Source organism: Hemiscyllium ocellatum, chromosome 26, assembly GCF_020745735.1.
Source record: "Hemiscyllium ocellatum isolate sHemOce1 chromosome 26, sHemOce1.pat.X.cur, whole genome shotgun sequence".
In the NCBI taxonomy this organism is placed as follows: Eukaryota; Metazoa; Chordata; class Chondrichthyes; order Orectolobiformes; family Hemiscylliidae; genus Hemiscyllium; species Hemiscyllium ocellatum.
Window position 1 is genome coordinate 4,886,192 of NC_083426.1, and position 17,425 is coordinate 4,903,616.

General features: G+C 44.5%; 1 protein-coding gene across 2 annotated transcripts in view; it reads left to right on the top strand.

Moving 5' to 3' along the window:
• The first annotated feature begins 4,849 nt into the window (after positions 1-4,849).
• LOC132828305 (suppressor of tumorigenicity 7 protein homolog) overlaps positions 4,850-17,425 on the top strand; it is a 164,870-nt gene continuing 152,294 nt past the window's right edge. For both annotated transcript variants that reach the window (XM_060845289.1, XM_060845291.1), the window contains exon 1: positions 4,850-5,006. In XM_060845289.1, the coding sequence (XP_060701272.1) occupies positions 4,853-5,006 (154 nt within the window). In that variant the 5' untranslated portion in view covers positions 4,850-4,852. The remainder of the gene's footprint in view (positions 5,007-17,425) is intronic.

Below are 17,425 nucleotides of genomic sequence, written 5' to 3' on the forward strand. Positions count from 1 at the left end.
GCCATCGTTGTTGCACTGCCATCTCTGCTAGGGTATTGAACCATTGAACTTTGGCCAGCTCCTCCCTCACAGCTCCATAGTTCCCTTTGCTCAACTGCAATACTGACACTCCCGATTCTCCCTTCTCCCTCTCAAATTGCAGATTAAAACTTGTCATATTATGGTCACTACCTGCTAATGGCTCCATTACTTCAAGGTCCCTGATCAAATCCGGTTTGTTGCACAACACCAGATCCAGAATTGCCTTCTCCCTGGTAGGCTCCAGTACAAGCTGCTCTAAGAATCCATCTCGAAGGCACTCCACAAACTCCCTTTCCTAGGGTTCAGTACCATCCTGATTCTCCAAGTCTACCTGCATGTTGAAATCCCCCATAACAACCGTAGTAACACCTCTGCGACAGGCCAATTTCAAATCCTTATTCAACTTACACCCTTCATCCAGGCTACTGTTTGGGGGCCTGTAGATAACTCCCATTAGGGTCTTTCTACCCTTAGAATTTCTCAGCTCTATCCATACTGACTCTACATCTCCTGATTCTATGTCCCCCCTTCCAAGGGACTGAATATCATTCCTCAGCAACAGGGCCACCCCACTCCCTCTGCTCATCAGTCTGTCCTCTCGATAGCACGTATAGCCCAGGCCCTGTCCACTTGAAGCCACGTCTCAGTTATCGCCACCACATCGTACCTGCCAATTTCCAACTGAGCTTCAAGCTCATTCGCCTTATTTCTTGTTCATATATAATATTCTTAATTTGTTACTCCCCTCACCTTTCCTATCAACCCGTATTTCACTTGGCCATACTGTATGATCCCTTCTTGAGTTTTCTGCTCCACTGATTCTGTTGTCTTTCTTAACTTCTCTTATTCTCACTTTCCCTTTAACTTCCTTCTTAAATTTCCAGTTTGACGCCTCCCTCCCTGCCACTACTTAGTTTAAACACACCTGTGTTGTGGTGGCAAACCTGCCTGCTAGAATGCTGGTCCCCCACCTATTAAGCTGCAACCCATCCTGTATAATTTATCCTTAATACAAAACATACCCCAGTGATCCAAACATCCTCATCAACTCCAGTTTAATGTGACAGTCACTGTTTAGAACTGTGAGCAGAGGAGTGAAGAATGTCCACCCTCTCCAAAATAGACAGCTCCAAACATATAGAACTCATTAGCCTTGGTTGTCAGTATGTCTAGCTCTGGCCAATGAATGGCCCATAGCAGGTTGACAGTGTGGAAGAACACATTGTGCTGGTGGACCTAGGAGAATCAGAGTAAAATCTGCATCCTTTCAGCTGCTGAATCTATGGTACATAGTATACCAGTGCAGCATTAGCAGCTTTGTGTAAAAGTGAGAGATTTTGCAAAAAAACCTCACTCACTTAAACATACTCAACTTGCAGACTGATCAGCAAACATCAACCAACATAATACTGTGGAGATATACAATGTGAAGGGAGCCACACTAAATCAAACAGAGTCTTATCTTGAAGAAAGAGCCACAGCTACACAATCTACAGGTTGGCAACTCCAAGACCAATCTTGAGAGTGAGGGCAGGCTTTCACTTTAAATCTAAAGTGGCATGCAAATTCAATATATTTTTTAAAAATAATATTTTTAATGGGAATATTTCAATGAAACACTTTGAGATGTTTCAGGCACTTCAAGATAATTAGACAAAAAGACATAGCAGCAGAAGTAGGTTTTCAGCACATTGAGTCTGTTCTCCCATTCAATGAGATAATGGCTGATCTGATCATGCTCAACTTTACTATTTTTGCTTTTTGGGCATAGAAAGTCGATTCCGTTACTGATTAAAAACGTGATCAATGTTTTGATGAATTAACTTTTACGCAATGACAAATTTGGAGTGCAATGTATCTTGAGAAGATGGACGAGAATATATTTCAGAACCAAATTTCACATCTTTTGCTGCTAATTTCTGATTTCCAGCAACATTATTAACTTTTGGATGTAGGTTTGCTTACTGAGCTGGAAGGTTCATTTCCAGACATTTCGTTACCCCATTGGGTAACATCTTCAGTGAGCCTGAGACGAAGCAATGCTGAAACTTCCTGCTTTCTATTTATATGTTTGGGTTTCTTTGGGTTGATGATGTTATTTCCTGTGGTGATGTCACTTCCTGTTCCTTTTCTCAGTGGGGTGGTAGATGAGGTATAACTCGATGTATTTGTTGATAGAGTTCCAGTTGGACTGCTGTGCCTCCAGGAATTCTCGTGCATGTCTTTGTTTGGCTTGTCCTAGGATGGATGTGTTGTCCCAGTTGAAGTGGTGTACTTCCTCATCCGTATGTGACGATACTAGTGAGAGAGGGTCATGTCTTTATGTGGCTATTTGGTGTTCATGTATCCTGGTGGCTAGTTTTCTGCCCGTTTTTCCAATATAGTGTTTATTAGAGTCCTTGCACAGTATTTTGTAAATGATGTTAGTTTTGCTTGTTGTCTGTATAGGGTCTTTCAAGTTCATGAGCTGCTGTTTTAGTGTGTTGGTGGTTTGTGGGCTACCATGATGCCAAGGGTCTGAGTAGTCTGGCAGCCATTTCAGAGATGTCTTTGATGTAGGGGAGAGTGGCTCAGGTTTCTAGAGGTGTTTTGTCTACTTGTTTGGGTTTGTTGTTGAGGAATCAGTGGACCGTATTCATCGGGTACCCATTCTTTCTGGATACATGGTATAGGTGATTTTCCTCTGCTCTGTATAGTTCTGTGCTGCAGTGTGTGTTGGCTCATTGAAATAATGTTCTGATGCAGCTTAGTTTGTGGGTGTTCTGAATCTGATGCATCTCTGAAATGACTGCCAGGCTACTCAGAACTCCTGGCATCATGGTAGTCCACCCACACACTAAAACAGCGGCTCATGAACTTGAAAGACCCTGTACAGACAATGATCAAAACTAACGTTATTGACAAAATACCATGCAAGGACTGTAACAAACACTACATTGGACAAACAGGTAGAAAACGAGCCACAAAAAGACATGACCCTTTCTCACTAGTATCCTTACATTTAGATGAGGAAGGACACCACTTCAACTGGGACTACACATCCATCCTAGGACAAGCCAAACAAAGACAAGCATGGTATTCCTGGAAGCATGGTATGCCAACCAGAATTCTATCAACAAACAGTGTTAGATCCCATCTACCACCCCATGAAAAAAGGCATCGGAAGTGACTTCGCCACAGGAAATGACATCACCAACCCAAAGAAGCCCAAACATATAAATATAAAGCAGGGATTTTCAGCACTGCTTCGCCTGGGGCCCACTGAAGATGTTCGAGTAAAAAGTGAGGTCTGCAGATCAGAGCTGAAAATGTGTTGCTGGTTAAAGCACAGCAGGTCAGGCAGCATCCAAGGAACAGGAAATTCGATGAAGGGCCTTCTTTCCTGATGAAGGGCTTATGCCTGTAACGTCGAATTTCCTGTTCCTTGGATGCTGCCTAACCTGCTGTGCTTTAACCAGCAACACATTTTCAGCTGTGATCTCCAGACCTCATTTTTTACCCTTTTAACAAAACATCTAGAAATGAACCTACATCCAAAGCCTCAACCTGAACTACAAATCTTCTCAAAACTTGCTATTATTAACTTTCCAGTTCTGTGATCAGTCTCCTCTCTGCTGACTGACCTTCCTCCCTCAAGAGTGACTGCAACATTTTCATCATAACTTTTTATGGTATTGTTCATTTTGCCACAAGAATGAAGAATTTCTTAATCAGCCTGTTCAGAGGGATGTTGTTACACACCTTTGGAGCAGTTGGAACTTGAACCCATGCCTCTGGATAAGAGGTAGGGACCACTACATCACAAGAGTGCAGGTTTTGGGGAACATGATTTGGAGATGCCGGTGTTGGACTGGGGTATACAAAGTTAAAAATCACATAACACCAGGTTATAGTCCAACAGGTTTAATTGGAAGCACTAGCTTTCTGAGCGCCGCTCCTTCATCAGGTGGTTGTGGAGTACACCATTATAAGACAGAATTTATAGCAAAAGTTTACAGTGTGATGTAACTGAAATTATAAACATTGAAAAATACCTTGATTGTTTGTTAAGTCTCTCATCTGTTAGTGACCATGTTAGTTTCACTTCTTTCATATGTGAATCACAAAACTTTTTTAAAAAACAATTGGTGTCAACCCAGGTAATATGTAAGCTCCCTGTGCGCTGTTTGATTAGATTCGCTAGTGTGGAAACAGGCCTTTCGACACAATGAGTCCACGCGACCCTCCGAAGAGTAACCCACCCCAGACCTGTTTCCCTCTGACTAATGCACCTAAACACTATGCGCAATTTAGCACAGCCTATTCACCTGACCTGGATGAAGGGCTTTTGCCCGAAACGTCGATTTCGCTGCACTTTGGATGCTGCCTGAACTGCTGTGCTCTTCCAGCACCACTGATCCAGAATCTGATTTCCAGCATCTGCAGTCATTGATTTTACCTTATTCACCTGACCTGCACATCTTTGACTGTGGGAGGAAACTGGAGTACTCGGAGGAAACCCACGCAGACACGGGAATAATGTGTAAACTCCATACTGTTTAGATTGATTCTAATCTAAAAAAATGAGTGAAGTGTCTTACGTGGATTCATGCAGTTTTTGAGCAAAGTAAAAATTCACCACACAAATATATGTGTGTGTTTGTCTGAGGTGGGGAGTTGTGAGTATCTGTGTGAGACAGATTGTATGTGAGTGAGTGTAAAAGGCTCTAAATCTGTGAGAGTTTCTGTGTTGGCAACTAGGGTGTCAGTTGTGAGTCTGCACCAGTCCCTGTGCCTGGAGGAGGACTCCTCCAGTATCCCACAATCCCTCAGACCGGCCGGCCGGGTAAACATGGCGGACGGCGGCTCGGCGGGAATTGTCGAGCGGCTAAAGCGGTGTGTCAGTTGGTCGTGGACCTACCTGTGGGCGCTCTGGTTCGTCCTCGTGCTGGGCCTCCTCTACATCCTGCGGGCGCCGCTCAAACTCCACGAGAACCTCAGCGCCGGTAAGAGGCAGCGGATAGCCCGGGTCCCGGTCAGTGTCCCTGCCGGCTCACTGTCACTCTCTCCCCGCCCACACTCTCCTCTTCCCCCGGTGTTGGGCTCCGCGTTCACCACCTCCTGAGGGGGACGGCCGCACACCCCCCTCACCGACCGCCATCTTGGCTGGGCCAGTGACGTCAGCAAGACCCTTCCCACACCCCTGGGACTGGGACACACAGGGAATGGGATCCACTGGGAGTGGGACACAGGGAATGGGATCCACTGGGACACACAGGGAATGGGATCCACTGGGACACAGGGAATGGGATCCACTGGGACACACAGGGAATGGGATCCACTGGGACTGGGACACAGAGGGAATGGGATCCACTGGGACTGGGACACAGAGGGAATGGGATCCACTGGGACACAGGGAATGGGATCCACTGGGACTGGGACACAGAGGGAATGGGATCCACTGGGACTGGGACACAGGGAATGGGATCCACTGGGAGTGGGACACACAGGGAATAGGATCCACTGGGACTGGGACACAGGGAATGGGATCCACTGGGACACACAGGGAATGGGATCCACTGGGAGTGGGACACACAGGGAATGGGATCCACGGGGACACACAGGGAATGGGAACCACTGGGACTGGGACACACGGAATGGAATCCACTAGGACTGGGACACAGAGAGAATGGGATCCATTGGGACACACAGGGAATGGGATCCACTGGGACACGCAGGGAATGGGATCCACTGGGACGCGCAGGGAATGGAATCCACTGGGTGTGGGACACACAGGGAATAGAATCCACGGGGATACACAGGGAATGGGATTCACTGGGAGTGGGACACATAGGGAATGGAATCCACAGGGACACACAGGGAATGGGATCCATTGGGTGTGGGACACACATGGAATGGAATCCACTGGGACTGGGACACACAGGGAATGGAATCCACTAGGACACACAGGGAATGGGATCCACTGGGACACACGGAATGGGAACCACTGGGACTGGGGGACACAGGGAATGGAATCCACCAGGACTGGGACACAGAGAGAATAGGATCCATTGGGACACACAGGGAATGGGATCCACTGGGACACAGAGAATGGAATCTATTGGGTGTGGGACACTAGGACTGGGACCGCACAGAGAATGGGATTCTCTGGGTCTGGGTCTACACAGGGAATGGGATCCACTGGGACTAGGACCACACAGAGAATGGGATCCAGTAGGGTTAGGACACAGAGTCGTAGAGTCATAGAAATGTACAGCACCGAAACAGACCCTTCAGTCGAACTTGTCCATTCCGACCAAATGATGAAGGGCTTTTGCCCGAAACATTTATTTTCCTGCTCCTCGATGCTGCCTGACCTGCTGTGCTTTTCCAGCACCACTCTAATCTTGACTGATTCCAACCAAATATCTGGACCTAATCTAGTCCCATTTGCCAGCACTTGGCCCATATCTCTCTGAACCCGTCCTATTCATAAGCCCATCCAGATGCCTTTTCAATGCTGCAATTGTATCAGCCCCCACCACTTCCTTTGGCAGCTCATTCCATATATGCACGACTCTGCGTGAAAAAGTTGGCCCTTGGGTCTCTTTTACATCTTTCTCCTCTCACTCTAAACCTATGCACTATAGTTCTGGACTCTCCCATGCAAGGGAAAAGACTTTGTCTATTTATCCTATGCATGCCCCATATGATTTCAAAAACCTCTATAAAGTCACCCCTCAGCCTCCAATACTCCAGGGAAAACAACCCTGGTCTATTCAGCCTCTCCCCATAGCTCAAATCCTCCAACACTGGCAACATCCTGATCAATCTTTTCTGAACCCTTTCAAGTTTCACAACATCTTTCCGAGAGGAAGGAGACCAGAAGTGTACACGATATTCCAAAGTGGCCTAACCAATGTCCTCTACAGCCGTAACGTGACCTCCCAATTCTTATACTCAATACTGTGCCCAATAAATAAAGCATACCAAATGCCTTCTTCACTATCCTATCTACCAGCGACTCCACTTTCAAGGAACTATGAACCTGCACTCTAAGGTCTCTTTGTTCAGCAACGCTCCCTAGGACCTTACCATTAAGTGTATAAGTCCTGTTCTGATTTGGTATTCCAAAATGCAGCACCTCATATTTATCTAAATTAAACTCTATCTGCCGCAGCTCAGCCCATTGGCTCATATGATCAAGATCCCGTTGTACTTTGAAGTAACCTTCGCTATCCACTACACCTCCCATTTTGGTGTCACCTGCAAACTTACTAACTATACCTCTTATGCTCACATCCAAATCATTTATATAATGGCAAAAAGTAATGGATTCAGTGTTGGTGCATGTGGCACACCACTGTTCACTGGCCTCCTATCTGAAAAGCAATCCTCCACCACCACGCTCTGTCTTCTACCTTTGAGCCAGTTCTGTATGCAGATGGCTAGTTCTCCCTGTATTCTATGAGATTTAACCTTGCTAACCAGTCTCCCAAACGCCTTACTGAACTCCATATAGGTCTGCTTTCATCAATCCTCTTTGTTACTTTTTCAAAAAATTCAATCAAGTTTGTGAGACATGTTTTCCCATGCACAAAGCCATGCTGACTATCCCTAATCAGTCCTTGCCTTTCCAAATTTTTGTAAATCCTGTCTCTTAGGATTCCCTCCAACAACTTGCCCATCGCCGGCATCAGGCTCAACAGTCTATGGTTCCCTGCCTTTTTCTTACCACCTTTCTTAAACAGTGGTATCACATTAGCAGGCACACCTGATCAAGTCCTATATCCAGCACCTCCACCTCTGTAATATGGCCATTTTTCATGATGTCACCATCTATTTTCCCACATTCTATATCTTCCATGTCCTTCTTTCTCCTTTAATCCGTAAAATATCTGTCTTTTTGACTAACCTTTTGTTATCTGGCCGATAATATTGGAATCCACTGGATTGGGACCACACAGGGAATGGGATCCACTGGGAGTGGGACCACACAGGGAATAGTATCCACTGGGATTGGGAACACAGAGAATGGGGACCCCTGGGATTGGGACCACATAGAGAATGGGATCTACTAGGTCTGGGACCACTTGGGGAAATGGAATCCAATGGGAGTGCGGCCACCCAGGGAATGGGATCCACTGGGACTGGGATAACACAGGGAGTGGGATCAAATGGGAATGGGACCAGGCCAGGAATGGCATCGAGTAGGACTGGGATCACATTAAGAGTAGTATCCACTCTTCTGAATGGGGTCTTTCTCCTGCCTTCTACCAGTAGCCTTTGATCCTCTTACTAATCAAAAACCTGTCTATCTCTGTCTTGAATATACTCAATAACTTGTCCTCCACATTCCTGTATGGCAGTGAGTTCCTCACATCAACCACCCTCTGGCTGAAGAAATTCCTCCTTATCTAGGGAAAAAGGGCCTTTCCTTCGCCCTGAGGCTGTGCCCTCGAGTTCTAGTCTCTCCTACTTGTGAAAACATCTTCTCCACACCAACTCTATCCAGGCCTCTCAGTAGGTTTCAATGAGATCACCCCTTATCCTTGTAAATGTCATTGAGTACACATTCATGCCCCTCTTATGGCGAGCCTTTCGTTCCTGGAATTATTTTTGCAAACCTCCTCTGTACCCTTTCTAAGGCCAGCACTTCCTTCCTTAAATATGGAGCCCAACTCTGCCCACTATTGGCATCTCTCCCCTCTGTCACACTGGGACACACAGACTGTACCTCCTATCTTGCTTTCTCTTCATCTCATACACATGGACAAAATGACTGAGCTGGGAGACATTGAAGTGGGAGATAGTTGATGGGATATAAAGACTTGGATTTAGTCATTCTGTTATACGTACTGGGAGACGATAACAGTGGAATTTTGCTATGTGGTGTGAGAATTGCTATCAAACTTGACACTGGGATGTAGTTACACACTCATGCATTGTGATTCAGTTATTGGGATATCAGAAGTTTTGTTGTAATTCAGGAACTTGGATTTGGCAGCATCTCTTATGTACTCAGACTAGAGACAGGTTACACTAAGTTGCAATCAGTATTCAAAATTTGGGAGAAGATTTGTAGCTCGGGTGTTCGTTGTTGTGGTTCTGTTTGCCGAGCTGGGAATTTGTGTTGCAGACATTTCGTCCCCTGTCTAGGTGACATCCTCAGTGCTTGGGAGCCTCCTGTGAAGCGCTTCTGTGATGTTTCCTCCAGCATTTATAGTGATTTGTGTATGCCGCTTCCGGTTGTCAGTTCCAGCTGTCCGCTGCAGATGACACACTCAGATGACAAGCAACGTGAGTTTGACTGGGACAACACTACTATCATAAGACAAGCTAAACAGAAAAGCTAGGGAATTCCTAGAGGCATGGCACACATCCACAGATTCAATCAATAAGCACATCGACCTGGACCCAATATACTGGCCACTGCAGTGGACAGCTGGAACTGACAACCGGAAGCGGCAGATACAAATCACTATAAATGCCGGAGGAAACATCACAGAAGCGGTTCGCAGGAGGCTCCCAAGCACTGAGGATGTCACCTAGGCAGGAGACGAAACGTCTGCTACACAAATTTCCAGCTCGGTGAACAGAACCACAATTACAATCAGTATCTCTGACAGGTACTTGGAAACAGGCACTGATATACAGTCAGTAAAAAAAATCAAAATAACTGTGGATGCTGGAAATGAGAAACAAAAACTGAAATTGTTGGAAAATTTCAGCAGGTTTGGCAGCATAAATTAGATTAGATTAGATTACTTACAATGTGGAAACAGGCCCTTCGGCCCAACAAGTCCACATCGCATCTGTGGAGAGAAATCAAAGTTAATATTTCGGGTCCAGTGAGCCTTCTTCAGAGCTGATGGTAGTTAGAAAAAAGTTGTTTTTTAATGCAGAAGATAGGGTGGGGATAGGGGTAATGAGTAAATGGTAGGTGGAGATAGAGCCCAAAGGGAAGAACAGTTGGGCAGACAAAGGATTGGGTAAGGGTCAAGATGTTGTGAAACCTGAAAGGGTTCAGAAAAGATTTACAAGGATGTTGCCAGGGTTGGAGGGTTTGAGCTATAGGGAGAGGCTGAACAGGCTGGAATTGTTTTTCCTGGAGCTTTGGAGGCTGAGGGGTGACCTTATAGAGGTTTATAAAATCATGAGGGGCAGGGATAGGGTAAATAGGCAAAGCCATTTCCATGGGGTAGGGGAGTCCAGAACTAGAGGGCATAGGTTTAGGATGAGAGGGGAAAGATATAAAAGAGACCCAAGGGGCAACCTTTTCACGCAGAGGGTGGTACGTGTATGGAATAAGCTGCCAGAGGAAGTGGTGGAGGCTGGTACAATTGCAGCATTAAAAAGGCATCTGGATGGGTATATGACTAGGAAGGGTTTGGAGGGATATGGGCCAGGTGCTGGCAGGTGGGACTAGATTAGGTTGGGATATCTGGTCAGCATGGAGGGGTTGGACCGAAGGGTCTGTTTCTATGCTATATATCTCTATGACTCTACTAGAACGAATGGCTACTAATGGGTATGATGAGTGGCTAACAATGGGTGCCAATGTGATAACAAGGAGACTGCAGGTGCGCCTGGTGTGTAAGGAGTGGGGTAACAAATGGGAGAATGTGCACCAAGCCCTAAAATTGTTGAACTTTATATTGAGTCCAGAAGGCCATAGAGTTCCCAAGCAGAAATGAGATGCTGTTCTGCCAGCTTTTGCTGAGCGTCACTAGAACACTGTAGCAAGTCTGAGACAGAAATGTTGGCTAGGAAACAAGGTGTGTTAAAGTGACAGGCCACTGGAATCTCAGACTGAACAGTGTGGACAGATTGTAGATGTTCTATAAAGCAGTCACCCAGTCTATGATTCATTTCCCCAACATAGATGAGACGGCATGTTACAGCTTCAGTGGTTGCAGGGAAAGTTACCGAGGAGATGTGGGGAGTGGACTAGGGTGGCCCAGAGTGAGTGGCCCTTTGTGGAAGGCTGACGAGGGAAGGGAGGAGAATATGTGCCAGGTGGCGGCATTCTGCTGGAGGTGGCGGAAATGGTGGCTAATGATGCTCTGGATGTGGCTTCTGGTCAGGTGGTAGGTGAGCACATGGGAGTCCATATCACTGTTGTGGAAGGGAAGATACAGAGTGGGAGCTGGTGTGTGGAAGATGGTTTGTAGCATTTTCAGGGCCCTGTCAACTACGATGCTGGGGAATTCCCTGTTGAATCAGAAGATTCCTACAGTGAAAGCAGACCATTCAGCCTATCGAGTCCACACCAACCTCCGAAGAACATTCCACCCAGACCCGCCCCCCCACGTTATCCTGATAACCCTGCATAGTTAATCCATCTGGTTTGCGCATTCCGGGACACGAAGGGCATTCTAGATTTTAGACTGTATGAGAAAACCCATGCAGACACTGAGAGAATGTGCAAACTCCACATACACGGTCCCCGAGGGTAGAATTGAGCCCGGGTCCCTGGCACTGTAAGGCAGCAGTGCTAACCAGTGAGCTACTGTGCTGCCCCCAGGTTGAGGAAGAAAATCGACTTTTGGAGGTCCCCTTGTTGAAATTAGCATCATCGGACGAGAGACAGAGGAACTGACAGATTGGAATAAAGTCTTTCCATGAAGGCTGGGCAGGTGACTGAGGTGTCAGTGGGGGAGCACTTTGGGGCCAGCGACCGTAATTCTATTTGTTTTAAAATGGTGATGGAAAAGGATAGACCACATCTAAAAGTTGAAGTTCTAAATTGGAGAAAGGCCAATTTTGACGTTGTTACGCAAGAACTTTTGAAAGCTGATTGGAGGCAGATGTTCACAGGTAAAGGGACAGCTGGAAAATGAGAAGCCTTCAGAAATGAGATAACAAGAATCCAGAGAAAGTATATTCTTGTCAGGGTGAATGGGAAGGCTGGTAGGTATTGGGAATGCTGGTTGGCTAAAGAAATTGAGGGTTTGGTTAAGAAAAAGAAGGAAGCATATGTCAGGTATAGACAGGATAGATCGAGTGAATCCTTAGAAGAGTATAAAGAAAGTAGGAGTATACTTAAGAGGGAAATCAGGAGGGCAAAACGGGGACATGAGGTAGCTTTAGCAAATAGAATTAAGGAGAATCCAAAGCGTTTTTACAAATATATTAAGGACAAAAGGGTAACTAGGGAGAGAATAGGGCCCCTCAAAAATCAGCAATGCTGCCTTTGTGTGGAGCCACAGAAAATGGGGGAGATACTAAATAAGTATTTTGCATCAGTATTTACTGTGGAAAATGATATGGAAGATATAGACTGTAGGGAAATAAATGGTGAAATCTTGCAAAATGTCCAGATTACAGAGGAGGCAGTGCTGGATGTCTTGAAATGGTTAAAAGTGGATAAATCCCCAGGACCTGATCAGGTGTACCTGAGAACTCTGTGGGAAGCTAGGGAAGTGATTGCTGGGCCTCTTGCTGAGATATTTGTATCATCAATAGTCACAGGTGAGGTGCCGGAAGACTGGAGGTTGGCAAACGTGGTGCAAGTATTTAAGAAGGGCAGTAAAGACAAGCCAGGGAACTATAGACCGGTGAGCCTGACCTCCGTGGTGGGCAAGTCTTTGGAGGGAATCCTGCGAGACAGGATGTGTATGTATTTGGAAAGGCAAGGACTGATTCAGGATAGTCAACATGGCTTTGTGCGTGGGAAATCATATCTCAAATTTGATTGAGTTTTTTGAAGAAGTAACAAAGAAGATTGATGAGGGCAGAGCAGTAGATGTGATCTATGTGGACTTCAGTAAGGCGTTCGACATGGGAGACTGATTAGCAAGTTAGATCTCATGGAATACAGGGAGAACTAGCCATTTGGTTACAGAACTGGCTCAAAGGGAGAAGACAGAGGGTGGTGGTAGAGGATTATTTTTCAGACTGGAGGCCTCTGACCAGTGGAGTGCCACAAGGATCGGTGCTGGGCTCTCTACATTTTGTCATTTATGTAAATGATTTGGATGCGACCAAAAGAGGTACAGTTAGTAAGTTTGCAGATGAGACCAAAATTGGAGGTGTAGTGGACAGTGAAGAGGGTTACCTCAGATTACAACAGGATCTGGACCAGATGGGCCAATGGACTGAGAAGTGGCAGATGGAGTTTAATTCAGATAAATGTGAGGTGCTGCACTTTGGGAAGGCAAATCTTAGCAGGACTTATACACTTAATGGTAAGGTTGTAGGGAGTGTTGCTGAATAAAGAAACCTTGGAGTGCAGGTTCATAGCTCCTTGAAAGTGGAGTCGCAGGTAGATAGGATAGTGAAGAAGGCGTTTGGTGTGCTTTCCTTTATTGGTCAGAGTATTGAGTACAGGAGTTGGGAGGTCATGTTGCAGCTGTACAGGACATTGGTCAGGCCACTGTTGGAATATTGCATGCAATTCTGGTCTCCTTCCTATCGGAAAGATGTTGTGAAACTTGAAAGGGTTCAGAAAATATTTACAAGGATGTTGCCAGGGTTGGAGGATCTGAGCTACAGGGAGAGATTGAACAGGCTGGGGCTGTTTTCCCTGGAGCGTCGGAGGCTGAGAGATGACCTTATAGAGGTTTACAAAATTATGAGGGGCATGGATAGGATAAATAGCCAAAGTCTTTACCCTGGGATCGGGGAGCCCGGAACTAGAGGGCATAGGTTTAGGGGAGAGGGGAAACATATTAAAGAGACCTAAGGGGCAACTTTTTCATGCAGAGGGTAGTACGTGTATGGAATGAGCTGCTAGAGGATGTGGTGGAGGCTGGTACAATTGCGACGTTTAAGAGGCTTTTGGATGGATATATGAATAGGAAGGGTTTGGAGGGGTATGGGCCAGGTGCTGGCAGGTGGGACTAGATTGGTTTGGGATATCTGGTCGGCAATGGACGGGTTGGACCGAAGGATCTGTTTCCGTGCTGTACATCTCTATGAAGCAGAGTGTGAGAATGAATAGTCAAGGTAACTGTGGGAGTCACTGGGTTTGTGGTAGATATCGGTTGCTAGCCTATCCCCAGAAATGGAAACGGATGTCAAGGAAGGGAGGAGGCAGAGATGGGCCAGGTGAAGGTGAGAGTGTGGTGAAAACTGGAAACGAAATGATAAATGTTTCTAATTCTGAATGAGAGAGGGAAGCAGCATCAATGATATCATCATAAATTGGAGAAAGAATTGTATGTGGGACCTGAAATCGGACTGGAACAAGGAATGTTCCAGGTATCCCACAATGATACAGGCATGACTGGGGCCTGAGCAGATACCCGCAGCACCATTCTGACCTGAAGAAAGTAAGAGGAGTTAAAAGAGAAATTGTTCAGTGTGTGGAGTGATTGATATACAGTCAGTGCCTCGCAGTAGAATATAGACAGTGGCAATGTTACACATCCTTTGAATGTCTTTACTGGGATATAAATACTGGCACAAACACACTATTAGATGAATGCAGTCACTGCTGTCCACAATCAGTGGATTAACAGTGCTGGAATGCACATCCAAATACTTCAGTTCCTGGCCCATTGTAAATATTCAGAGTTATGTGACTTTGAAATGATAGACAGGAAAGAAAGGTGATGGAGAAGTTTTGTAAGTAAGGGATAGAATAAATATGATATTAAGCAATGATCTTGGTTTGGAAGATATAGAATCCATATGAGTGGAGGTAAGAAATGACAAGAGAAGGAAGAAGCTGATGGGAGTAGTCTAAGGACCCCCTAATAGTGGAATAAAGAATAAATCAGAAGATAATGAGGGCATGTAAAAAAGGCGAAATATTAATTATGGGTGACTCTCATCTTTATGCACATTGAAATAATCAAATTGGTAGAGGTTGCCACAAGGAAGAATTAATTGTGTATTTGAGACAGTTTCCTCGAACAATATGCCGTGGCTTCAAGCAGGGCTTACGTTATTTTGATCTTCTACTATGTAACAAGACACGTTTAATGAATATTTTCTGATCAAATCTGTGACCACAACATGATAGAATTTAGAATTCGGTTTGAGAGTGAGAAACTTGGGTTGGAAACAACTATGCTAAACTTAAATAAGTGGCATTAGAAAGGATTGAGGGCAGATCTAGCTGAAGTGGACTGGGAGAGGAATTTAACAAGTGTTTGAGGAGCAATGGCAGACCGTTAAGAAAATAGTACATGGCTGACAACAAAGGTCTATCCTAGTGAGTAAGAAGGAATCTCGGAAGGGGATAAACTAGTGATGGTTTATCAAACAAGTGAAGGATAGCTGAAACAAAAACAGAAATTGTTGGAAAAACTCAGCAGGTCTTGCAGCATCTGTGGAGAGAAATCAGAGTTAACATTTCCAGTCCAGTGACCCTTCAGTTCTGTGGAAGAGTCACTGCACCCAAAATGTCAACTCTGATTTCTCTCCACAGAAGCTGACAGATCTGCTGAGCTTTTCCAGCCATTTCTGTTTTTGTTTCTGATTTCCAGCAGTTGCAGTTATTTCGATTTGTAAGTTAAGGATAGCTTCAAGTTGAAAGACAAATGTACATGTGGTAAAGATTAATGGAAAAGCAGAGGATTGAAAAAGTTTTAATAACCAACATGAGATGACTAAATATAAATGGTAGTGCAGACTCAATGGGCCTGTTTCTGCTACTGCATTTTTTTAGTCACGAACAAGTACTTATTGTGATTAAGTCATTTTAAATGCTGGTTCAGGCAACAGTATTAATGCTGAAAGATTAATTGTGGTCCAGAATAATAATATTATGCCTTATCTTGTGCTGTCAGTTCTGCCTGTAACAGTGGATGTGATATGAAGTAGGGGTACTTTGGGAAGGTGAAAGTGAAGGGTATGCATTGCCATCTTGTTCTCTTTTCTCTGCCAAACAACAAGAGATGATCAAAAAATAATGAAATGGGAGAAACCAACTTTAGTATGTAAACTTCCAAGTAATATCAAGATGGGTAGCAAAAACTTTATTAAATGTGTGAAAAAGAAGAGAGAGGTAAAAATGAACATAGACCCCTTAGGGAAAGAGGCTTGGGAAATAATAATGATGAATCAGGAAATGGCAAATGAATTGAATAAATACTTTGCATCAGTTTTCCACATTGAAGATGCTAATAGCAATGTAATCAATGAGCAAAAGGGGGAGAGGAAATAAATACAGTAACTACTACTCCTGAAAATTCAAGGTTTGTGCGAAGATTTGTAGCTCGGGTGCTCGTTGTTGTGGTTCCACAACAACTCCTGAAAATGTGCTGGGGAAACTAATGGGGCTGAAAGCCAATAAGTCTCCAAAACCTGATGCAACAAAAAAAACAAAAAGCTAGCATCCAGAAAGGAAATGTAATGTTGGTTTAATTTAAAATGGAATGGAGTATAAAAATACAGAAGTGTTGCTAAAGCCATACAAGGCATTAGTAAGACTACACATAGAAAATTGTGCACAGTTATGGTCCCCTAATCTAAAGAAAGATATACCTATATTGGAGGCAAGTTAGAGAAGGTTCACTCAGTTGATTCTTGCTGTGGATCCTTTACTGCAAAGGACTGTTGAGGCTCCTTCGTTAAGTGTATTCAAGGCTGAGACAGACAGATTTTTAATCAGCGAGAGAATCATAGCGTCTGAGTACAAGGCAGTCAGGTGGAGCTGAGGGTTATCACATCAGCCATGATCTCATTGAATGTTGGAGTTGATTCGAAGGACCTATTTCTGTTCCTATATCCTATGTCCTCATTGCAAGCACACATATACTGTGATCTGGTGATATTAAATGCTGGTTGAGGCACCATTACTGATACTAAAAGATTATTTGTGGTCCGGAAAAGTGAAAAAAATAGTACTTTATCTTGTGATATCAGCTCTGCCTCTGACTATGAACATGAAATGAAGGAAGAGTATTCTTGGAAGGTAGTCTGGAGGGTAGGCATTACCACCTGGGTGCTCTCATTTCTCTGCTTGTTTTAGCGATGGATATTTTTTATACAAAATTTACCTTGGGATCTAATTGTTTTATACCTCCTGGCGCTTATAAAGTATTCATCAGATAAATGCATAACTCGTTACATTACTCATTTAATACAGTGCTGCCTAGTTTTATCATCTCTTGCGTATTGTGCCTAAATTGCTTTTTAATATTTAATTTCCCCACCAATTGCATGCAGTAGTTTCCAGGTGATTTGAGAACAGATGGAAATGAAACCGTTTCCTCTCCATTGCAGATGGGTATAGTCAGCACAAAGGTTAACTTGGATCAAGCACAGTATTTACTTATTATCCTGATGTGAACTTCATCTAATGAAATTTGTGTGCAATAATAGTTGTGGTGAACGAGTTGGAATGTTTTTACTCTGGTGGAGTGTGGGCTTTGCTGACTCAGCCAGCATTTATTGCTTAAGTTCAATCAAGCACATTCTTGTGCTCACCCAGGTTAGGAAGGCAGATTTACTTCATAGAACAGCACAGGAA